Below are 24,448 nucleotides of genomic sequence, written 5' to 3'. Positions count from 1 at the left end.
AGACCTCCGTGGGTGGGGGGCACCTTGGCTTCACCTTTCAGTTTCAGCCGCAGAGAGGGTCTCACCATCTCCTCCTTCCCAGCCATTCCCAGCCGTGATGATCCCTCAGTCTGGAGGGCCAGCTCCGGCTGCGACAAGGACCCACATCCCCACACGCTGAGCTGGGTGGCTCCTCAGGGATCACCCCAACCGCATACGCACATCACTCCTGATCCCCCAGCCAGCACCAGGGTGCAGCTCTCAGATTAAATCTCCTATTCATCAGCCTCTGAGAAGCATGATTGGGGCTTTTGTGGAAAATCAGCTCATTATGCACGGAGCAAGCATTGTGAAAAGGATCATTTTTCTAAAGGAGCATGTTGGGCTCCTATCCCGCCATGAAAGAAATGAGGAAGAGATTCTTCAGGGCTGTGGGCTTGGTCTGTGGGTTTTCAAAACAGAAAAGGGTTTGGCTAAAGGAATACCTTCTGCTAATTAACAACACTATGACATGCTCATAAGGGAAGAGAGCATAGCTAGTGCTTTGCGTTAGTGCCGGTGGCTCCCAGAATGGTAAACTGCCCGCGAAAACTCAGCCTGTATGGTGCAGGAGGAGAGATTATTCAAACGCGTCCTGCTACAGGGGCGGTCGGGGCCGCCTCCCGGGCTCAGGGTGGGTGAGCCGTGTGAAGTGATGGAGGTCCTGTCCCCAGGGGGCTGCGGAGGGAAAGGACCCTGGGAAAGTTCTGGATTGGGGCTCAGACAAGGAGGGAGAAACACAGGGTGAGGATGGGGCACAGGGGAAACCAAGCGATAAGGGCGAGGAGGAGATACAGGTGAGCCGGGCAGCTCTTCCTGCAAAGGTGCTGCTCCTATCGGGAGGCCCTGCCCCTTCCTTTTGTCTGCAAAGACCTCCTCCATCCCCTTCATTTCCCCCTCCCCCATGTGCAGTAAAGGGTTAACTCAGCAGACCTGGGCTGCCCACACCCTACACTTTCAAGAAAGATCAGGCCCTGGCCCAGCTCCCGGCAGGGACCTCTGTGCCCTTGGGATGTCCTGCTGATAAGAGCATCTTTGTCTACCTGGGGGCCCCCGGGCCCAGCCACAGAGTCTGGGAAATGATGGGGTTTATGGGGGGCCTATGGGCCCACGGTACCAGCTCGACCTCTGCAAGTGCTGGAGGCTAAGGTCACCCACGTGGGCAGTCAGCCATGTCTACATGACCCCCCCAAACAAGAACCTGGGCGCCAAAGCTCAGGGGGACTTCCCTGGCTGGCAACCCTCACCCACGACATCACACATCGTTCTGGGAGAATGAAGCACTCCCATTCCACGCAACTCCTCGGAGAGAGGAGACCTGGAAGACTCGTGCATCGTCTCTCCTGGACGCCAATCTATGTGCCTTTTCCATTTGCTAATTTGCATCTGGCTCCTTTTGCTGTAATAAACCGGAATCTTGAGTATAGCGGCTTTGCTGAGTTCTCTGAGTCCCAGCGAATCGTCAGACCCGAGGGTGGTCTTGGGGGCCCCCAACACACCCTGTTACGTCATTGCAACAAACTGTAATACGTATTGAGCCCTTCTGTGGGCCAACACTGACCTCGGGATTTACGTGCCTCATCTGAATGAACCCTGATGAGCCCAAGGGTGAATCCCCATCCACCAACTCAGAGAGGAGCTTCGCACACAAGGCACACAGCCAACAGGATGCAGGGTTTACAGCCGGGTCTCGCCAACTCCACAGCCCAGATCGCAACCCTCTCTGCTCACCATCGCCCTAGGGGCCGCCACCTTCAGGGCTGGGGTCTTCATTCCCCATCCAGGGGGCCACTGTGCCCACACACTGCCCGGGCGGCTCCCGGAATAAGGAGGGGAGAGGGCGGGTTTCCAAGCTCACCTGCCAGCCTCGGAGGGCACCACGGGAGCAGCCTGAGAGGCACCTGGGTCGTGGGGCGGGGGCCCCTGGGACCATGGGGGCGGAGAGGTCAGGGGAGACGGGAGATGGGGGTGAGAAGGCCAGGAGGGAGGGCACCACCCCGTCCCCCAGGGGCCTCCACACTGATCAGAGGTCACACGCCCGCTCTCAGGCCCCTCACCACCTTCTAAGCCAACAGCAGACCCCCTGGCTGGCTGTCAACCTCCAGGGAAACCGAGGCTCTAGGAGCCTGTGGACAGGGCAGTCACAGCCTCGGTCACGGGCCTCGGGCCCGGCAGGGCATGGCGTGGAGAGCCTGGCACGGGGCTCCGGCCACCGCAGGACCGCGTCCAAGCACAGCCAGCTGGCTCATCCGCCCCAGGAGCACCGCTGGGCTCTCTGGCAGCAGGCCCCTGTTTGGGAGGATGTTTAATGGATTGAGAGAAAAGCTCACGTTCTCACGTTACATGACAAAGCAGATAAAATGCCTAACTTCTGTGGCAGGACTTCATTCCTGCCTACGTGTACCTGTAGACACGCACACAGGTGGAGAATGTGCTGGAACGGGTGAGAGGCAACCCAGAACACCGCCTGTCGTCCCACGCTAGCGAGGGAAAAAAACAGACGACCGCTTCTGGGAAAAACACAAAAAAATCCACGTACTGTCTTTGTATCCAGAAACAACTTGCTTGTCTCAATTAAACATTTTTAACCTGTCCCTATTACAGACAAAAGCTACACTGAAAACCAGCCCATGCAACTGGGGGCCTCACAGCTGAAGCAACGTTCTAGAACGTAGGCTGGGTGGTGGGTACAGGGGTTTCGTCTTAATGTTATTCCTTATACCCTAAATGTGTTATAAATATTCTCGAATGTGTGTTTAATAGCAGCTTAAAAACATTTTTAAACAGCCTATCCTTTAGCTGACATTAAAAAAAAATCCTCAATTCAATGAAATTTCTGAGTCCTTGGAGAACCCAACAGAAAAAGAGGTTCTGGGTGGGTTCCCTAATATTTGTGTCTGTTCCGGTGACCCTCTGGACCTGGGCAAACAGCCCCACCAAGGGTCCCACTGCAGTAGGCACCCTGGTCCTGGGACCCCCAGCCCACGCATGTGCAGCGCCCCCCTCCACGACAACACCAGGGTGAAGTCCCTCCATAGTACCACCACCCTCACAAAGTCGCCTGCACCCAGACAGGTGCGACCCCATCCACTCCACGCTCAGGAGGAGCTACTTCTGCCCTCCCAAGCTTCTCATCCCCACCCTGCTAGCCCACAATCCCCAGGGACATCGAGGAAGGCAGGCCCTGTGCTTGTCCCCACCGGATATGGAACCTGGTCTCCCTGACCCCCATGCATGGGTCAGAATCCACAATGACCAGTCCTCACCTGGCGCTGCCCTCCCCGTCCCCCTCCCCCGTGGCCGGCATGCCTCCATCCCCCCATCTCCCCTGACCCCTCCGCCCTCACAATTCCAGGGCCCCTCGCCCCACGACGTCCACGTATCAGGGACGAGAGATCAGACCACGGGGGCCATGGGATTCTCTGCAATCCAAGCAGAATTAAAGCTGAGAGTGGAGAGATTCCTGCCAGGAGGCCTGCAGCCCCAAGCAGGCAGGTCCCTGGGTTCGGCCCCATCACAGCAAACAAACACTGCTACTTCATGCGAGGCAAAACCCACTTCTGATGTGTGGAGAGTGCATTTAGGTAGGCAATGATCTGTGAAAGGATTAATTTGCTGATCTTATTACCTAAATCGAGAGAGATTTTGCAGCCATCAGTAACATGCTGCAAGATTTCCCCGGTGTGAGCTGAAGCCTCTCCCCTCCTCCCCGCCCCTTCCAGCCGCTGCCAACAGGCAACCCGACAACACGCTGAAAATTCATGAGAAAGACACAGGGCAGAGGGTGTCTGCTCAAAACTCCAGTATCTGTGACAGGGCACGCGGGTGGCGGATGAAGATGAAAGGGCAGGCACTCAGCAGTGCGCGCTCCGCGAAGCTCACCTGATCCCTTTGTTCTGAGCCAAGTTGTGCAGGGAGAGTCTCGACACGGCGGAGATGACCTGGGGGGAGACGAAAAGATGTTTCTGTGATTTCACCAGAAAGCCGAAAGTCATCATAAAACTGTAATGAAGTGTTTTGTAGGTGTCGAGAACAGTTCACTGAGCCCGTTTCATCTTGGTAAAAAATAACAAAAAAACACAGCATAAGTTTTTTTAGGCAAGACACCTATTTTGTATTTGTCGTGCAAAATGTGTCATTTTGGTGCACTAGTATTTGCTGAGGGCTACTGCACGCCCGGCGCAGTGCCCTGGAGAGGAGCAGGGCTGGGCACCCCACTCTGCTGACTCCTGGGGCTCTGACATCAACCACTCCCTGAGTCTCGTTCTCCCCCAGGAGAGGGTCTGCCCCATCGGGGCCACTGGGAGTCTGCTCAGACATCATGCCCACAAAGTGCTCACCCCAGGCTCCTGTTCTGGAAGTTACCATGTGATTAATAACAACTCCTGTTCCCAGTAGCTGCTGATCCATTTCAGAGATGGGGAAACAGTGGCCCAGAGAGGTCAAGAGACTTCCCCAAGGTAACACAGCAGCCCGGGGCACAGCGTAGACGCAAACATCCCAGCATAATGCTCCCTTCCCTTCCAGCCCCTTCTCTCTCCATATGACCATTTAAACAGATGCCCGACTCCCTGCGGGGGGTCAGGGTGTAGAGGGAAAACGAAGAAGCCCAGGTTCAGATTTCATGAGGGGATCCCAGCAGGCTCTCCCCAGACCGACAAGACTTGTCAAACTCGAATTCCTGAAGTGCTCGGCGAGGAGTAGTGGCTACTCCTTCCATCTGCCGTCCCTGCCCCAACCCGGTCCTGCCCTGTGTCCAGCCCCCTCCAGATACACAGGACCCACCCAGCTCCCAGCCTGAGAGGCCTCAACGCGGCCACTCCACAGTCTCCAAAATGACCAGCGGCAAGCAGGGCTGAGTGTCCACAGATGGCCACGGGGCAATGGAGGCCAGGAGAGGGCGGGACTGACCCCGAACACACAGCATAACGCACTCGAGAATGACTCACAACTCACACAAGCTGCTCGCGATTCCCGGCAGGACTGATGGGGCACCTGCCGTGCCAGACACCGAGCACTGAGGAGGCGGGGGCAAGCCTCGACTCTGAGAGCCAGCGGTGTGTGCACGGGTGTGGGTGTGTGTCGGGGTGTGGGTGCGCGTCTGAGGACGGGGAACATGAACGCGGCCCGTGATGACCACTTGCTAAAGTCACAGACACCCTCTGCTGAGCACCGGCTGTCTCAGAAACTGAGTCTGATGGGCCTTTCATGGGCATCATCCCAGCGAATCCTCACAACCCTACAAGGCCAGGCCTGCCGCGCACACTTGGGAGACGGGAAAACTGAGGCTAGGTCACCTTCCCGAAGTCCCCCATCCGGGACACATGCCTCAGACTTCCTTGTGGGCAGCTCTCCTTCTAGCAGCAATTTTTTTTAAAAAAAGAGGGGGAGGGCTTCCCTGGTGGCACAGTGGTTGAGAATCTGCCTGCTAATGCAGGGGACACGGGTTCGAGCCCTGGTCTGGGAAGATCCCACATGCCGCGGAGCAACTGGGCCCGTGAGCCACAACTACTGAGCCTGCGCGTCTGGAGCCTGTGCCCCGCAACGGGAGGGGCCGCGATAGTGAAAGGCCTGCGCACCGCGATGAAGAGCGGTCCCCGCACCGCGATGAAGAGTGGCCCCCGCTTGCCGCAACTGGAGAAAGCCCTCGCACGAACCGAAGACCCAACACAGCCAAAAATAAATAAATAAATAAATAAAGTAGCTATAAATGTAAAAAAAAAAAAAAAAGTAAGAAACTTCCTTTAAAAAAAAAAAAAAAGAACAGGGAGCCAAAAGTTTAAAAAAAAAAAAAAAAAAAAAAGAGGGGGAGAGAACCCCAAACCATACAGAAGGGCCCTTTCTCAGCTGGCGAGACGGCAGATTCGGCCAACAAGCTGAGTGCTGTGTGCTGTCTTCCGGTAGGGGTTCTATTTCAGGGGCCGGGACGCACGGAAGTTATGAATGCAAAGAATGACAGGGTTCTTCTGTGTTTTCTCAGACAAGACTCAATGGGCTTATTGTGCAGCTGGCCCAGCCAGGGCTCCCACACTTGTGTGCTCCAAGAGGCCTTTCACAAATAATGAGCAACTTGGCTTCTGCTGTTATTCTTGGCTTTTAAGGGCTCTAAATATTTAGGAAGAACAAAAATTAAAGCAATATTGCTTGACGTCCTTATAGTTACTAGATAGAATGCTGGAAGTGTTAGGACCGAAGGGCTTAGCAACTAGAGGGCACACATACCACCCCTCTCCTACGCCTACCGTGGCAGACATTGCTAATCAACTGCCGCACTCCTCCGCATGGAGCCAGACGCAGGCTTAGAGTCCTTCCTGCGGAGTCCACACAAGGCACCAGCAGCCGGTCAGCATCGGCACAGGAGACGAAACCTGTCTGCCAACCCGCAGTCAGGGCCGAGGCCGAGTCTCGTACAGGTGGAGCCCAGGACAGGGAGGAGCTGCCACAGGTGAGTGAGCTGAGGCCAGGAGACCAGTCCCTGTGTCCACAGTCCCAGCGGACAGAATGGCTTCTCCTGCTGCTATGACCACAGCGAAGCTCAGCCCTGAGCTCTCAGCCGCTCTGCTCCAGGCTGGAACCTGTCACTAGCAGTTTGTAAAGGGCTCCGCTCTGGATCTATATCACCAGACAGGAGCAGCTCCTTAAACGGGGTTAACAGGGTTAACTGTCCCAGCTCTGCCGGAGGTGCCCCGCCCCTCGCTCCTCGTGGGCTGCGCATTTCCTGGCTGGTGTCTGTGCAAGAAGGGAAATCTCAGGTCTCACCAGGGGGAACCTCACTCCAGTGACCAGAGGCCCAGGGCAGGGGCTGCTGGGAACAGACGTGGGACCCCTCAGAGCTGTGGGGTCAGATGAGGGGCACTGGCCCCGCGTGAAAGGTTAGGGAGCAGAATCCTCTCCGCGCGGGGGGCGTGAAGCACCTCGCTCCCGGGATGGAGGAGCTGGGCTACCCCCGAGGCATCCCTCTCCCGTGATGATCGAACACCTCCTGGCCCACAGTCCCTGCCAACTCCTCTGAAAACGTGAATGTCAAAGGATGACATTTCCCCAACTTTTATCTCCATTTCTCGTCCGCATCCCTGATAATGAATGAAAAGACACAGCACCTGCTCCCCCTCCTCCCTCCCCCTTCTCCTTCCCTCCACATACAAGCGGCTCAGACCTTTGGGCTCAGAGATCCACCAACTGTTCCCGCCTGGGCCCACAGAGCCTCAGCTCCAAGCAAACAAAGAAACGTGTGTGCAGGGGCCGGGCAGGGGATTGACAGGAGAAGGGTGTGCGTCCACGGGGACCAGTCCTGCTGGGAGGAGAAACGTGCACGGCCAACTCCCCAAAGCCACAGCTGTCTGTGCTGTTCACTTGCATCTACCTCCTGCCTTGACTGTGACCTTTAATGTTTCAGCTCCTTTAAGACTCGGTGAAGGAACAAGAATGGGTGTGACAGTCCAGAGGCTGGGAGGCCGGGGTCCGGGGTCTGGACCCTGGATGGCAGTCTTGGCCCCGTCCCCACCAGGCATGGCCTGCTCTGACCCTGCAGCTCTCCACCCGGCCTCCATCCGGGCAGACAGATTCCCAGACACCGGTGGCCAATCAGCTTCCACACGTGCAAGGGAGGAGCTTTAGAATGCAGACCCCCAGGCCCAGCCCAAAGGCTCGGACAGAGGTGACGGCTCCTCCTCAGAAGGTGGCCCAAGCAGAGCATGTGCGGGGTTCAGTGGAGGGCCACCGGAGCGGGTCCGGGCTGCAGCCAGATGGTCTGCTGGGGAGGAAGAGCCCAGACAGTCCTGGGTTCAAATTCGGCTCCCCTGCCTCAGTTTGCCTGTCTGTGAAATGGGGGAGAAAAGCGTGTCTCTCATGTGACTCTGCTGGACTCGGTGGAACGTGTGTCAGGCGGCTGGCCTGCAGCAGGTGCTCACAAACGGCTCACAGAAGGGGGTTTTGCACAACCAGGGGAGCGAGGAGATCCACGCGGTGATTAAGGGTTGCCTCACCCACCCCCCCATTCGGATGAAAACAAAGGAAGAGGGCGAAGTTCCCGGCTTCAGGCCCGAGCCTTTGTTATGACTTAAAAAGAGGAATTCAGGACAAGGGCTGAAGAGGCAGACAGAGACCAGAGGCAGAGAGAGAGAGGGAGAGATGAAGAAACAGAGAGAGAGGGAATCTCGGACTTCAAAAAGCAGCATCATTCAGGGGTCTCCAGGGGGAGACAGGGAGGACATCCCGAGGCCTCTGGGCAGCTCTGGACCCGTTACCCCTTTGCTGAAGCCTCTGCTGAAACCTGCACAGGGAAGCAGCCAGACAGCGGCCTCGAGGGCCTGGCCCCGAGTGGGCGGAGACAGCTCTGGGCTGCCAGGCTTGCCAACCCTCCTCTGCTCGGGTTGTCCCTGGGCTGCAGGAGGCCCAACCACAATCAGTCAGCCTCCTGCCCAGCAAGGGCTGTAACTCAGGTGAGGACTCACCTTCTACTGCTCCGGGGCAGAGTGTGCAAACTGCAGGTGTTGACCCACTGGTGAGGCGTAAACTTGGAAGGGTCCTAACGGCATTTTTTCAGTGAAGTTGGATAGGATGGGACGGAAAAGGATGGGACGGGACGGGACGGGAAGGGATGGGATGGGATGGGGTGGGAAGGGATGGATGGGATGGGATGGGATGGGATAATATATGATGGTAAGGGGTGGGGGGGGATGGCATGGGATAGGACAGGACAGACAATACCAGAAAAGAGAAGTAAATTAAGTATTATCTCATGAAACTTTTGTTTCAGTCCAGAGGACATGAATGATTTTAGCTTCCCTGACTTAGTCACTCATCAAATGTTTAATGCGCCCTGCTAAGTGCAGACACCGTGCCTCGTGGTCGGGACATAACAGAGGGTGGATCAGATTCAGGGGCACTTTGCTCCCCAACAGGCACCATCTCAGAGCTCCAAGAGCCCCAGGAGGCTCCCTCCTATGAGATAGGCTGGACTGAAATTGTGGCCCCATTTTACAGACAGGAATTCAAGGCCCAGTGACCCACGAACTCGCTCAAGCTTACACAGTCAGCGGCGGCTCTGAGAGGGGACCCTTCTGTTATTCACCCCATTGTACCTTCGGTGGGATGGGGGAGGGGTCCGTGACATGTCTCTCAGCCTCCACGCTTTCCCCTTTCCCTACAGGGCGAGCAGAGGCCACGGTTCCAGGGGCTCCATGCAGACAGCTTCAGGCATCCCAGACAATTGACACATTTCATGTCCCATGGTCAGCTTTTCCAAGCTCTTCTGGGGCTGGCATCACATCTGACCTTCAAAACCAGGCTCTGAGCTGCCTCTTCACATTTCACAGGTGAGAAACACTGCAGCTCACCGAGTTTATATGATGGCCTAAATCGCAGAGTGACTTTAAGAATGCTCAAAGAATATCTGGGGATTTGGGTGGGTGGTGGATGAGCAGACAGGTAGATGGTGGGTGAATGGTGGATGGATGGATGATCCGTTGATTGGATGGGTGGACAGATGGACAGACAGACAGATGGGTAGGTGGATGGTGAATGGTTGAATGCACGGACGGATCGACAGATGGGTGGATGGGTGGATGGACAGATGGACAGACAGACAGGTGGGTAGGTGGATGGTGAATGGTTGGATGGATGGACGGATTGACAGATGGGTGGATGGATGGATGGGTAGATGGACAGATGGACAGACAGCAAAGGTTCCAATGAGAACCTGCCTCCCAATCCCCACTTCTTAATTATGAGAACATGAGCTCCCATTTATTGAGCCCTTACTAAGTGTCATGCACTAGGATTAGCATGACACAAACATGGTTCCTATTATTCTCTCCCCCAACTCTCCACTTACTAGATGCAGACGTTGGGGACTAGAGAGAACGGGAACCCTGCCCCAGGTCACCCAGCAATAAGTGGCTGACTTAGGAACTGGACCCAGTCTGTGTCAGCCAATCCCGCGCTCCCATCAGCTGCACCATACTCCACACGGGAGCCCGCAGTGGGCAAGAAACCCCGAACTCCTCTCCCAGGCCCAACCAGACCCCATCTTCCAGCCTCACCTGCAGTTACTGGGAACAGACATCAAGCAGGCTGCTTTGCAGACCTAGCTCACGAAACCTCCCTGCTCCTGGGGTGACCTTGAAAGCCCCACTTAAAGGTGGCAAAGCCGCCATCAGCCTGGATCCCAGAAGGTCTGCGTGGACAGAGGCCACACACGCACGCGCACACACGCTCTGCCCACCGGGAAACTCTCTGAACGGTGCCGCCACCTCCCGTGTAAGCCAGCCCAGCCCGGGTCTATCCGTCACGGCAGCTCTGCTGTCATCCCACAAGATGTCACTGCCCTGCAACTCAAAATGTGAACCTAAGAATGGGCAGAGACGATCCAGGGCAAGAAGAGAGATGGTTACAAGTCGGTCTTTAAAAGGGCCCAGCTGCCCAGCCGCTGGTCAGCTGACAGGTGGGCGGATCCGTGGGCCCCGCTTGGTCGGGAGGGCTTCCTGCCCCAGCTCCCCGCGGTCATTAGGAATCATTAAGCAGGAACTGCACAGACCAGGAAGACTTTCTTATCAGCCAGGACCACTCATCTGCAAACACACCAGCAGCTCCCAGGAGCCAAACGGGCCAGGTGATCAAGCTCATTTAAATACGTTGCACCGAAACTCACCTATCGGTGGGGAAATCTACAGCTAACTCGGCTGCGTATTTAGAAGCAAATCATTATAAATTGCTTTCTCCAGCTCAGCCTGAGTTGCCCTTCCTTTTTTCTCTTTCCGCATCAAGAGCAAGGTCAGAAACACTTGTGCTGTTGCCTTCGGAATGACAAGCAGCCGGCAAGGAGTGATTCATTACGAACCACGGGCAACCACAGCTCCGTGTTCAAGCTCTGCCACCAGAAGGCCGGGAAACAAAAGCAAGCGGGGAGCACGGTCACCTCTTAGCCACCGCCTCCTGCACGGCAGTGCCACGGTACCTAACAGATGGGGTTTTCCTTCAAGGGAGCCAAAAGGATGCGGGGAGATGGGAGGGAGCCAGACCCCATGGCCCAAGACAGCGAAACAGCAGAATGAAAAAAAAAAATGCCACTCAGGGAGCCAAGAGACCTGCAGCAACCTGGGAGGGGAGTGCTCGGAGGGAGGGTCTGGGAGCCTTTAGAGGATCGGAGCTTGAAAGTGATTTAGGAGGAAAGAAAAAGTTAGGCTAAGAAAGAAAAGACTATGATAGCTCAGAATTGGCCCACTGCTCTTCCTGCCCTTGAACTGAGTCTTCAGTGAGATGTGAAACAATTCCCCAAATCTAGCTGCGCTTCCTCGCTCGGTGGGTCCAGATCGAGACCCTCAAACGCAGGGAGAAGAGACCACCCCGAGCCTCAGGGACCAGCAGCCCAAATCTTCACACCTCGGACTCTGAAGCTGCTGACGTCTGTGACCCAACACAGAGGGATGGATGGATGGATGCCAACACAGAGGGATGCCTGAGCCCCGGGCCCTCTCGGACCTGTGACGGTGGCCTCACACCGCTCTGCCCGCAGTGCACCTCCAGGGGGGCCAGCACCTGGCATGCCCTCAGCTCCCTCTGTGCGTGGACGCTCCTCCGTCTCCACGGCCACCCACCACGGGGCCTGCCCTGCTCTTCTCTACAAGTTGAGAAAACCGAAGCCCAGAGAGGTAGGGTGACGGGACCAAGGTCTCACCGCTGGAGGCGGGGACCGCACTGGAGCCCGGCTCCTAAAACACACAGGAGGCCCCACAAAAGCAAGGACGCTGAGCATCTGTCCCAGCCACCTCCCCCGGGCCAGGAGACAGCCCCGGCCCCCACCTTACCCAAGGTGGGTGGTCACGGAGGACAGACTGGACCCTGGCCCTGCTCTCTGCTCGGCCCTTTCTCTGAGCATCCGCCCCACCCCTCGGGCCTCAATTTCCTACTGGGAATGAAAGGCTGTGACCTAGTCTGGCGTTCCCCTGGCTCTGATCACGTCTGAGAGTCCCGGGCCACGGCGCACAGGACAGACCCAAAGGGCCTGGTGAGGCCCCTGGTGAGGGGACCAAGCAGAAGCCCCCAGGGACGTCACAGCTGTAAACGACCCAGGGCCAGGAGCCTGGAGAAGAGGACGGCACGTGGCCCGGGGCCTCTGAGACCAGCTGACCGCTACACTGAGCCCAAGAGGGGAGATGGGAAGGCGGCAGGAGCCACCCCCGTTCCTCCCCATGTTCCCTGCCACCAGCATCCCTGCCTTCTCTGTGTCTCCGAGGCTACGCTTGGCGGGGGGGTTGAGATTTAATATCCCCTCCGTCCTGACACCCTCGGGAGAGCTGGGTGTGACGGGGGCAGCCCCCGTCCCCCGGCACCATCCCCTCCCCACTGCAACCAGCTAAGGTGGCCAGCTGCCCCGGCCAGTGTGTAAGGGTGACGGCCCAGCCCCCATACCTCCAGAGGAGAAGGAAGCCCAGGACCCGGCCGGAGCAGGAAAGGCCGGGGGCAGCACTCCATAACCCTGGGAACCAGGAAAGAAGAGGCTGGAAGGGAAGCTGGATCCAGCTGTCCTCATGGAACACAGTGAGGGGTCAGGTGTGAATGGAACATCCAGAGCCACCCGGCCGTGAGGCTCAGGGGCGCCTGCAACCGACAGTGTCCATCCAAGAGTCCCTGAGCACCAGCTGTCTATGGTCCCTGATCCGTAACATCGGGGCAAACGCTCCATGATCACAGGACTGGGAGAGGACCAGGGGAGAATCTGAACTGGAGCTGTTCCCAACTAGGAGGGTTTGCAGGAATCGGTCAGGGAAACGTAAAATCCTTAGTGGAAAGAGCTTAGCGACCATCTGGTCCAAATTCTTCAATCTGCAGGTGGGACACCTAAAACCCAGCTAGGGAGATGTAAGTGATTTGCAAAGGCCACCCAGTAACTTCCAGGCAGACCCAGTCGGGAAGGCAGGGATGCCATTCGGAGCTCCAGGCCCCCGCTCTGACTGTCTTCATTGACAACCTCGGCTAACGTGCATCCAGGCCTCCCCCCGGCCAAGTCTTTACCAGGCTTACTTCTGTTTATTCCCCCAAACGCCCCCTCCACCAGGAGACACTCCGGCCAATCTTCCCATTTCACGGAGAAGCAACTGAGGCTCGGGGATTCACGGCCGGCAAGTGGTGAGCAGAGGTGGACCCAGGTCATCCGTCTAGCTGCGGGGCCCCAGATCTTCACCCGGGCCCTGCCCCAGCAAGGCTGGCTCATCCACCGCATCTGAGGCCAACAGACAGCAGGGCAGGATCATAAACCCCAGAAGAGCAGGGTTGCTAAGTGAGGCCCTGAGGCCAGGAAGCCCGTCCACCAAAACGGTGGCTTTGGGAGCCTGTGGGGTGGGTCGCCCCAGGCCACCACTCACCGTCTGTGAATGCAGCTCACCATCCCCCTCGACACTCCCTCCCACCTCCCTGTTAGCACAGCTGCGATGGAGCTGCCAAGGCAGCAGGAGGGGAGCACGGACTGGGCCTCCCCTCCCCCGTCTGGCAGGTAAGAGGTGGGATGAAGGTGTGTCAAAACGTAGGCGGCATCTCAAACCCAGCTGCAGACAGGCAGCGACACAGCTCCCCGCTGATCCGAGGCGAGGCCACGAGCCGAGACACAGGTCTGCGGCCCAGCGTCACGAGTCACTGCCCCGAAGGTACAAGCATCCCAAGGGCAGCCCAGGGCTGGGATGCCCACACGCTTTACAGAACAGCACTGGGCAGGGTGGAAGGAGCGCCCATCCCAGGAGGAGGCCTTGCCCTCCCGAGAGGCCCCCGCTACACTTTTCCCTTCCCTCTTCCTAGTGGCGGAGACGGTGAACCAAGGGGCCAGACAGCAGGCATCTACACAGCCGGCTCCCTGAGCAGGTCCCCGGGGCCCACCCCAGACACACGTGCCTCTGCTGTTGCATCGACTCCTGCCTCGGCACGTATGGTTTGGCTCCAGCACAATCCCGTGGGGTCAGGACCATCTTCCCCAATTTCCAGATGAGGGGACTGCGGCCTCACTTGCCAGGGACCCAACTGTACGAGGCGGCTCCAGGCTGTCTGACCCCAAGCCCTTCCTAAGAGGCTCTTCTGCATTTTCACACCCTCCTCAGACTTTACACAGCTGCTGAGAAACAGGGAGTGGATTCTGTTTTTCTCCATCCCGTCCTAGAACTGCACTGGGGGACGCTGGGTACTGAGGTGGTAGCGGTCTTCCAGCACACAGTTCTGAGGGATGCCAAGCCACAGCCCCTGGAGGCTGGGGATCCCCACCCCCTGGGCAACCTGGCAACGCTGCTGAGTCTCGGCCCGTGAGCAGCGCTCAGAGCGTCACACCCACCAGGGGCCTCCTGGAAGAAGCCTACACCCAAGTGAGCCTGAACCCTGACCATGAACCTGAGCCCTGACCATGAACCTGAGCCCTGACCATGAACCTGAGCCCTGACCATGAACCTGAGCTCTGACCATGAACCTGAGCCCTGACCATGAACCTGAGCTCTGACCCCCAGCCTGGCACTGGGCTGCAGAGTTACCCCACTGCCTCACTGAATCCTCAACCACGCGAGGAGGTGATACTGTGCCCCTTGTCAGATAACGAAACTGAGGGTCAGAGTGGTCACCTACACACAGTAGTAGAGATGGCTAAGAACGTGGATGGTCTGATTAGCACCTCAGCCTCCGGTCTGAGCCTTACCCAGGAATCCTCCCTCCACCCCCCCCCCCACCCCAGCATTTCTGGCTCATTGGCTCCCTGGGCCTTCCCCATCCATCAAACTCCCAGCTTGCTAATGGGGGCGAGGTGACAGCAGCCATTACCTGGCGAGGGCCGATGAGTTTCAGAGCTGCTTTATTGCCCTCCCTGATGAATGGCCATTTTAATGGGAAGGGGAACAGAAGTTGTATCTTTTACACCACGGCAATAATTTTTCAATATACACACTCATCTCTGAAGTGATGACTTAGTAACTGAGTTATTAACTGCAAGCACAGCCCCAGTGCACGGAGCAGCATGAATCTCTCCGCTGCTGGATCAGCCCTCGCCCGCTCCTTGCTCCTCACGCCAGCGCCTGGAGAGCCTCTGAAGCTCTGGCTACCCTGCAGCCCTGCAGTGTTTTCTCTACTTTCTCCCTGGGCTTTCTGATGGCAAAGGAGGGTGTGGCTCTGCCCCTCACAGGTCCGGGGAGCGGCTCTCTGACCTGTGTTCCCAGTGCCAGGCAGAGCTCAGCTTGTGCTGTGTTCACACGCTCCCGGCTCTGCTGACATCCCGCAGGAGAGGGATCAGGGACGTCAGGGACGACCATCGGCACCACAGCAGCCACGGAGCTGCGTGAGGACGGCCTCGAGCAGCTACACAAATTACAAGACAAACTGCAAACCCAAGCGCGTTCATGGTTGGGTGGGTGTTTCTGGAAAGATCTGACAGCACTGAGCATTAAGAAAGGTTGTTCTGGGACTTCCCTGGTGGTACAGTGGTTAAGAATCCGCCTGCCAATGCAGGGGACCCAGGTTAGAGCCCTGATCCGGGAAGATCCCATATGCCGCAGAGCAACTAAGCCCGTGCGTCACAACTACTGAGCCCGCCTGCCACAACTACTGAAGCCCGCACGCCTAGAGCCCATTCTCCTCAACAAGAGAAGCTGCCGCAATGAGAAGCCCGCGCACCGCAACGAAGAGAAGCCCCCGCTCACCGCAACTAGAGAAAGCCTGTGCACAGCAACAAAGACCCAACGTAGCCAAAAATAAATTAATTCATTTAAAAAAAAAAAAAAGAAAAAAAGAAAGGTTGCTCTGAGTCTGACAGACAAGGGTCCCCATCCACCCCCAACCGAGGAGGCAATGCTGAGTGCAGCTGAGTCCCCGTGTCCTTGCCCGAGAAACGGGGGCAACACACACCCTGGTGGTTGAGGAGGTCCACCCACCCTGTGGGTTCACTGTCACAGTCACAATCATCATATCTGCCCTTCCTGGGGGAGCACCCCCCACTTCCACCACCTCCAAGTCTCCTGTGGTTGTTTGTCACTGGACACTGGTTAGCGTTTGCTGTGGACTGAATGTCTGTGTCCCCCCCCAAATTCTTGCATTGAAGCCCTAACCCCCGATGCAATTGTCTTCGGAGGCAATTAGGTCATGAGGGTGGAGCCTCATGAAGGGGATTGGTGCCCTGAGAAGAAGACACTGGAGAATGCTCTCTGTTTCTCTCCAACACATGAGGACACAGCGAGAACATGACCGTCTGCCAACCAGGAAGGGAGCCCCTACCAGAACCCGACCGTTTGGGGGCCTGATCTCAGACTTCCAGCCTCCAGAGATGTGAGAAATACACGTGTGTTGTTTCAGCCACTCAGTCGATGGCATTTCTGTCATAGCATCGCTGACAGGACAGCCTTGAAGAGGTAATTCTGCAGACTCTGCCCACCGCCAGTCGCGGTACAATTCCCGGGAAGCCACACCTGGGAGCTGGGGGGAGACCCCCCAAGCAGCAGCCACAACACACTGCCCTCAGCAGGAGTCCCCATCCCTGCCGGGAATGGCGGGGAGGTTCCAAATGGGTCAGCAGAGCCTCAGGCAGGGGTGGGGAGAAGCTGAGGGCAGCAGCTGACCACGGGGTACGGAGCGCCTGCCTACCTTGTTCACGTATCCTGAGAATTCCGCCTTTGACTCCCTGCACGAGGGAGCAAGGGTGGGGGACCCTGCCCAAGCTCTCCCCACTGCCTTGGCCAGGCACCTGCCCGCCCCCATCTCAGGGGCCTGTGGCACAGCCTTCCACAGCGGACAGAGTGCCCGGCTTGGTGTCGCTAAACCCGGCTTTATATCCAGCTGCAGACTGTCCCTGCCATCTCGGCCATGCCCTGAGGTCTCGGGGTCCCAGGCCCTCATCTATAACGCGGGGATGAAAACGAGGCTGGGGGTTGTCCCCTCCTCACCTACGTGTTCAACAGGGTTCAGCAAGCAGCAGGACATGCCAAGCACCGTGTCGGGGACGAGAGGCCACAAGTGACTTCTGGAGCTCACAGGACCCAGTGCGTGCTCAGCGTTACGAGGACAGGAGCGCTAGCGGGGACCTAACCAAATGGGGGGGGCATCAGGGAAGGCCTCCTGGATGAGGTGCCGGCCACTCAACCTCACACCTGAGGGATGAACTGGACTCGCTGGGGGACCCACTGGTATGTGTCATAGTGCTGGCACATGTACAGCAGGCTCGCCATAAATGAGGGCACCCTGTCCACAGGACGGCCTCAGGAAGTGGCCTCCCCTGGCACCTGACACTGCAGAGGGCGGCCGGCTCACACGGACCGCGAAGAACCTCTCTCCTTTCCGAAGCAGTATCAGCCCAAGAATCCCTGCTGCCCGGCAACTGCAAGCCCCATTTGTGCAAAGGAAACCCTCGGCAGGAAAAAAGTCTAAAGTGATTTTTCCTCCCCTGCACGTTGTGATGAAGGAAACAGATGGATAACAGCCACAGACAAAGCTCCGGATCGCTCCCCGAAAAGCAGTTTCATCGCGATCCCTGCTTAATCCTGGCCCATCAGGGGCCTTCCCGCACCAGCCACTTGATGGATTTTCTTCCTCCTTGAGGGTAGGCTTCAAAGATGCATTTTTCCCAGAATAGATTCTCCATGACCACAAGGGAGAGGCCGGCCCGAAGTGGAGGAGAAAGAGCCGCTGCCTGGGGAGGGTAGCAGAGGAAGGACCCATCCACGCCCCGCTGTGGGGCTCGGCTTCCCCACCTGGCCCGCAGGAACACTCTCCCACGCTCCATCCCTGGGTCCCCGCCCCCTCCCCCTCTCTGTTCCTTCCCTCCTGAGTCGCAGGGAGGGACGTCCCCAAGGCTGCGCAAGGCTTCATGCCGCACTCACCACTCCTCAAGCAGGTGGACCCTGCTTCGTTGCTCCCCCAATGATTCAGAGAGGGTCCTGGTAAATGACAGTGACGCTCTGCAAGAAGTCCAGATGGGGGCTGGCGACATGGCCCCGAGGGCAACACAGCAAGAAGTGGGGGCGGGGGGCGATGGCAGAGCCAGCTGGTGACCTGCTGGGGCAGCTCAGGCATGTGAAGATTCACAGGAACATATCGAAACAACCCGCTGTGCTGACCCCACACGGTCCCCACCACGGCAGGCGGGTGCCAGGGAGGCAGGCCTGGGTGCCGTGAGAGCAACCGCCAGGGAGGTGGGCTGCCACCGGTGGTAGTGAGCACGCCATCACGAGAGGCATACAAGAAGCTGGTGCTGGCATTGCACAGGCGATCAGACCAGAAGACTTCCCAGATCCGGGGCCACTCTGGAGGTCAAGGGCACCGCAAAACCCTCACCTGAGGCCCACGGCCGACTGACGACTTTGCTTACATGGATTCCAGCGGCTCTCACGGCCGAGGAGCGGGCACTCGAAATGAACGGTGAGCCGTCAGGACACCAGCACCAAAACAGAATAAAAGCAGCACACGCACACGGGCACGCACACACTTGACAGGCCACCGGGGTGAGGTCCCAGAGGCACACGGTGAGAAAAAACATCAATTATGTGCCAGCTCCTCGTGCCGTGACTTAACGCTCCACCGCGCCTGAGCTGCCCCCTCGGCCGGGAGCGCCCTCACCTGCCTCCTGACCGACCTTAGCCTCCTCCAAAGTGCCCTCAAAGGTCACTCATCCAAGGAGTACTTCCTTCTGTTCCTGGGCCCTCACTGGAGTCAGCTGACTGCCCTCGCTGGGTTCTGCCATACTCTGCGGACCAATTAGGTCCCGCCATACTCTGCGGACCAACTAGGTCCCGCCATACTCTGCGGACCAACTAGGTCCCGCCATACTCTGCGGACCGATTAGGGCAGTCACTCGCACCCCACGGGGTGTGGTGGGAACTCCCCAGGCACCCAGTAGATGCTGGTTCCGTCCTGTCTCTCAATCCTGGTTACCTGGTGGCTTTACCGTGTGAAAATTCATCGAGCTGTCCGCTTACGACAGACACTTTTTCTGTATGTGCAGGATACTTTGAGAAGTTATGTTTAGGAAAAAAGAAAACCTCTAGCTTTAAATCTAGAGATTTCAAAGACATTTAATCAGCTTCATTCATTCCAAAACACACAGCTCAAGGCCTTCTGATGAGACTGACACTTGGTGAGAACATGGAATCTAGAGGAAGGAAACGGCCAGAGATGGGCAGGGGTCGCCCATGGACACCTCGGCCCTGGTCTCAGATCCACACGCGCCCCCAACCCCAACCCAGCCAGAAGGAGCACGAAGGAGGCCACACAGGAGGGGCTCGGGGCTGTCCCCAGCTCGTCCTCGTCCCTGTAAATGCAGAGGCTCCACTCCTTCCAGAAGGGCCCCGTCCACGCTGCGTCCACTGGCTCTTCCTGTGACACCGCACAGACAGGCCGGGTGGGGATAACACCGGCCCCCGCAGAAGCCTCTCTCCAGAGGCTGGGAAGGCACAACCATATGCATAAACACCTGTGAATTTTTTCCGAAGCAGTGGCTTCCTTTTCTCCAGAACATCCTGCGATCCTTCCGAACCCCCGAGCGCACGGGCCGCGGGGGACGCGTAAGGCCCAGCGGCCACCTGCTCGGCCCACGGCCGGCTGCCCTGGAGACCCCCGCCTCCCGCCCTGGCTTCTCCTGCGATTTCAAGGTCTGTGTGTTCAGAGGTCCCTGTCACATCGATGGCAGCCGCGGCCCAGTGATGTGGCTTTCTCAGGGCTCTTTAATTCCGAAACAAGACTGGATCTGAGGACACCAACTCGCCTGCAGCAGAGCGGCGGCCCACGTTCCTGCAAAAGCCCACTGTGCGCTCACGAGGGCCTCACGCGGTCACGCAGCACGAGGGCGGACAATCCCCTTCACAATGTTCACCAGCCCGCGCGTCCTACAGGGGCCAGAGAGACGTGACCCCCGGGGGCAGCCCTCCTCCCGAGGCATGGCCCCAAGGTGATGGGTGACATCCCTGTGGCCCACACACCCCGTCCCTCCAGAGCCATCCCACAGCTCTGAGATGAAGGGCCTTCAGTAGCCCGTCACCCCGGGATGCCCAGGACCCCCGAGGTGGAAGCACGCCCATGCTCCGCACTGCCCCCGGGCGGGTCCCCAAGCGCCCCCCACTTCTCTCCGGGCCAGAGGGAGCCGTGGTTCCTTGCCCAGCTCCCACCGTGGGCGCCCGTCCATGACAACCCAGCTCAGGTGTTCGAAGCTCAGACCGCAGCTGTCGCTTTTCTGGGGACCCACCTCTGAGAAGACTGTGCTGGACAACAGGACAGAACCTCGGTTACAAATCTCAGATGAGCTCGCACAGAGGCTGGTCCACCAGCGGTGGGCGGGGAGGCCCAGCGCAGCCCAGAGCAGGGCCAGCTGCCCGGGGAGGCCTTAGGAAGCAGTGAAGGCCTCGGGGGGGCGAGCTGGGGGCATACCCAGCCCCCACCACAAACAGCCGGCACAGGAAGACCCCAGTCATTTCGCGCCAAACCCAGGGGGGCTGCCTTATGTGTGCCGTCCTGGCCGGTTCTCACAGTCCCCATTGCGCCTCTGTTCACCTTCTGGGTCTGCCGGCCCCGCTGGAAGCGTGGAGCCTCCCCGTCCCAGGGACCCTTCAGGGACCTCACAGGGGGGCGGGGGCAGCCTCTGGGCACAGCCAACTACAGTCCCAGGCAGGACCGTCCACAGTCCAGGCTGAGAGCCAGCAAGACTGTCCCCAGGCCGCCGGCTCAACTTTCACATGGAGAACCATTCTGTTCTCCATCACCCTGACCGCCTGCGCTCCCGGCCTGGATGTGCAGCCGTCACTGGGCCCCTCCCCCGGACATGCCCAGGCTCCTCACCCCCAGGTCCCCACCGCGAGCTCCCCACACACTTCAGCCCACAGACCAGGCCACGACACAGCCCACCGGGTGAGCCTGGCAGGCGCCGGGCAGGAGGAGTCAATTGGAGGCCTCCACTAAGATCCACATAATCGCTCCTCCCATCGAGGGAAGGAAGGAGGGCACAGGCGCTGCATGCAGGCCCAGGCAGAGGGTCGGGCCAGCAGCGGGGCCCGAGTCACAGACTGGAACCAGCACCCGCTCTGCACGAGGCATGGTGCCCACCCCGCACCGGCCCAGGCCCGGGCACCCAGTGGGCCTCTAGACGAGTGCTGCGTACACCAGGAGCCCTCGGCATTGCTAATGACGGGAATATAACACCTGCCTGGCACGAGGCTCATCTCCACGTCAGACCTCGCGCAAGATCCCCTACAGTTAATTACCAGCCATTCAGAAACCATCACAATGCCCTCAGCAGCCAGGCTGGAAGCTCACTGCATGGGCACGGCCACAAGGACCCCTCACCACCAGCCTGAGTCCAGAGGGCAAGAGGCCCCAACGGGAAGGGCACCCTGTCCTACAGCTCCTTCCTGAGCAACCAGCCCAGCAGTCTCTGATGCGAGGAATCCACTGGGCACAGCTCCCTAGGGCACTGCCCCCCCAGGGCTCTGGCCCACAAGGGCTCTGCCCCCCCAAGGGCACTGCCCCCTAAGGGCACAACCCCCTAGGACACCGCCCCCCCTAGGACACTGCTCCCCAAGGACACTGCCCACATAGGGCACCGCCCCCTCTAGGACACTGCCTCCTAGGACACTGCCCCCCAAGGGCGAGGGGAGAGTCTCCCCAAGGCCTCAGGGTGGGGGGGGCCTGGCGCAAGGTTTAATTTTGTGGCCCCAAAGGCAGGTGGAGCAATTCACAGGTCCTCCCACTCCAGAAGCCGTCTGCACCCGGGTGGGCACCTGAGCTCAGGTAGAGGCACCTCCGGAGGCCCCTGCCTCACTCTCTGACATTCCTTCCAGTCAAAGGGTCCCAGGCCCTAGCACCTCACATGGGATGGGAGCCTGATGCTGCTCGATGGGCCTCGGGACCCGTGAGGGGCACCCCAAATGGGAACCGATCCTCCCATCAGCCTTCAGGGTCCACCTCGATGTCCTTTTGTCCAGCAGCCGTCACCAGGGGCCGCCCGCCCCGTGGCCCTTGGGGTGACATCACCTCCCTCAGCATCACGGGGTGAGGACGACATCGCCAGGGGCTCATTCTGCACGGAGTCCCTGGGGCCTGGAGTCAAGGGGTGGGGTTGCAGCGGGTCTGGGGGCCCCGGGCAGGGCCGAGGAACCCGCGTGGTGCAGGCACCCAGCAAACTCCAGGAAGCACACACCTAAAGCATCAGCCTGGTACCCAGCAGGCACTCAAGAAATGCTTTCCCACAAAGGAAAACTGCAGCCAGCCTGTCTGGGCTCTGCCACCCCAGCCGTGACTCGGGCAGCTGCTCACCTCTCCCTGCCTCAGTTTCCCCGTCTATTAAAAGAAAGCTCATGGGCATAAATAATTAGTGCCCGTCTCACTGGGTCACCGTGGAAACGAAACATGCACGCTGGGCACACAGAGGGCCCTCTGCCTGCACAAGGAGGTATTTGCCATCGTCAGCAGGGCGCTGTCGTGAATTTCTCATCACCCCACGTGCAGCTAGAGGCCCTTATGAATGATGGAGGGAGAACCCTGACCAAAGGAAGCACTTCTCAGAACCCACGTCTGCTCAGGCGTAGCCCCAAGGGCCACTGGGCTCCCCCCGCCCGCACACTGCGGCATTTGGCCCCCATCACCCACCTGCCTGCGGGCCTCCACACACCCTCGAGGACTCGCTGACCCTCCGAGCCACCCACCTCCTCAGCAGGCATGGCGATGACCTCCTGAGACAGACAGCAAACTGAGCCAGAGAACGGCCGGGCCACGGCCCCTGGGTGCCGCGTAGAAAGGCCAAGCGGGCCTGGGACTCCGGCCTGCAGAGGCCTCGCCTGTGATCTGCACCCTGGTCTCCCGCTGCCCCGTGCAGAGGGCTCCCCTTCCCAAGGCAGGCCCTCGGACCCTGGGAGGCACGGAGTCCCCCAGGCCGACACCTGCACCAGGTCAGCTGGACATACAGGGGAGCAGGTCTTGTGCTCTGTGTCCTAACAGGCCGCGAACCGTCTGCAGAGGCCCCGGGGTGACTGCAGTCGCACATCGGCGCCCTCTCAACCACAGCCAGCGGCCGGGCCGCCGCCCATCTCAGGCCGAGATCCGCACGGGGCTGCCCCGTGTCCCAGCACATCTTGGCCAAAAGCAGGAATCTGGGGACAGCACAGGACAGGGCACCCTGCTCACGGCCCAGCCTCCCGAGGAGAGGGCGGTGGTAACCTCACGTAGCGTGGCGGGGCCAGGTTCAGAGAGGCTCAGTCACCTGCCTGCGGTGGCGCAGCTAGAAAGCGGCGTGTCCGGGCCTCACACCGAGCTCAGGCCTGACCAGACAAGGAGCAGCCCCAGACTTAAGGCACCACGAGCATCCTCTCTTCCCTCTGGGTTGGGGTCTGTGAGGCCCAGGTGTCCGGTGGGTGCAAATCCCTTCCCCTCCGGGAGACAAGGAGAGAAGACAGGATGCGCAAGCGAGCGGAGCCCGCCCCTCTCCTGGGGCACGCGGGCGCCGTACTCACCCCTCGAGAGGCTAAGTCCCCATGGCAGGACACGTCTCTACGACCTGGCAGCTCCACCAACAGGGGGTCAGGCTTTCAGCTACCCAAAGAGACATGAATTCAGCAAGCGCAAAAGCCTGCTTTCGTGCAAACACCCCAGGAAACCTCCCAGGACGACTCGCCACTTGGGCAGGGGACAAAGTCGGGGTGTGGACAAGTTTTCCAAAATGCAGGGAGAGGCTGAGGGGCTGACACTGCCCTGCAGGCACCTTCTCGGTCTGTCCCCGCCCGGAGGGTAGGACTTTCTTTCCAGGTCACACGGAGGGTCGCTCTCGGCGGGACTGAGGAGCCAGAGGCTGGTCTTTCTCCCCTGCGGCGGGGGGGGGGGGGGGGGGGGGGGGGGAGGCGGGGGGAGCTTCCTGTCGGAGGGTGTTAATCCCAGGGTGGGTCCCTGGGCTCAGGTCCACTCGGAGGAGGGCGCCAGCAGGCAGCCGCATGACCAGGGACAGCAGGGCCCGTCACAAGCCACGCCCTCTTCTGGGGTGGGGGGCAGGCTGGGCAGGGGGACCATCTGCTGGGCCCATTCAGGGGGAAGTGACCGCTTCACCCCGACCAGAGCCCTCAGGGATTCCCTGCAGAAACTAACCGCCTGGAAGCATAAATAACGCCGCCCAGGGATGGGGTGGGGCGGGGCCGCTGAATGGGGAACAAAGCAGGCCTCAGCTGCTCTGAGCCCACCCATCACTCCCAGGGAGGGCGTGCGGGGAAGAAGCCCGGCTTTCAGAGGTGTGGACAGCTGGGCCCAGGGAACACTCTGGGTCCTGTGAACCCACCTCTCTAAAATCATCGATCACCAGCCAGCAGCACCCCCGCCCCAGTGGACCCCCCCACCGGCCCCCAAACACACACACACAGGACCCACACCCATCCCAGGAGGTGCCAGGAGAGTCCGCTCTCCTATCTGACCAGCACCCTCCCTGACGCCAGCGCCCACGGACGGCAGCAGG

At 59.2% G+C, this 24,448-nt stretch overlaps 1 protein-coding gene across 9 annotated transcripts in view; it reads right to left on the bottom strand.

Annotated features, from left to right (window-relative positions):
• Positions 1-24,448, bottom strand: part of VAV2 (vav guanine nucleotide exchange factor 2) — a 183,558-nt gene that overhangs the window by 78,283 nt on the left and 80,827 nt on the right. For all 9 annotated transcript variants that reach the window (XM_082402378.1, XM_082402379.1, XM_082402382.1 and 6 more), the window contains one exon: positions 3,901-3,959. In XM_082402378.1, coding sequence (XP_082258504.1) covers positions 3,901-3,959 — 59 coding nt within the window. The remainder of the gene's footprint in view (positions 1-3,900; positions 3,960-24,448) is intronic.

This window comes from Balaenoptera borealis, assembly GCF_965194805.1.
Source record: "Balaenoptera borealis genome assembly, chromosome: 8".
In the NCBI taxonomy this organism is placed as follows: Eukaryota; Metazoa; Chordata; class Mammalia; order Artiodactyla; family Balaenopteridae; genus Balaenoptera; species Balaenoptera borealis.
The sequence above is the reverse complement of the archived record's forward strand: the minus strand, read 5'-3'. Positions and strand labels throughout refer to the sequence as shown.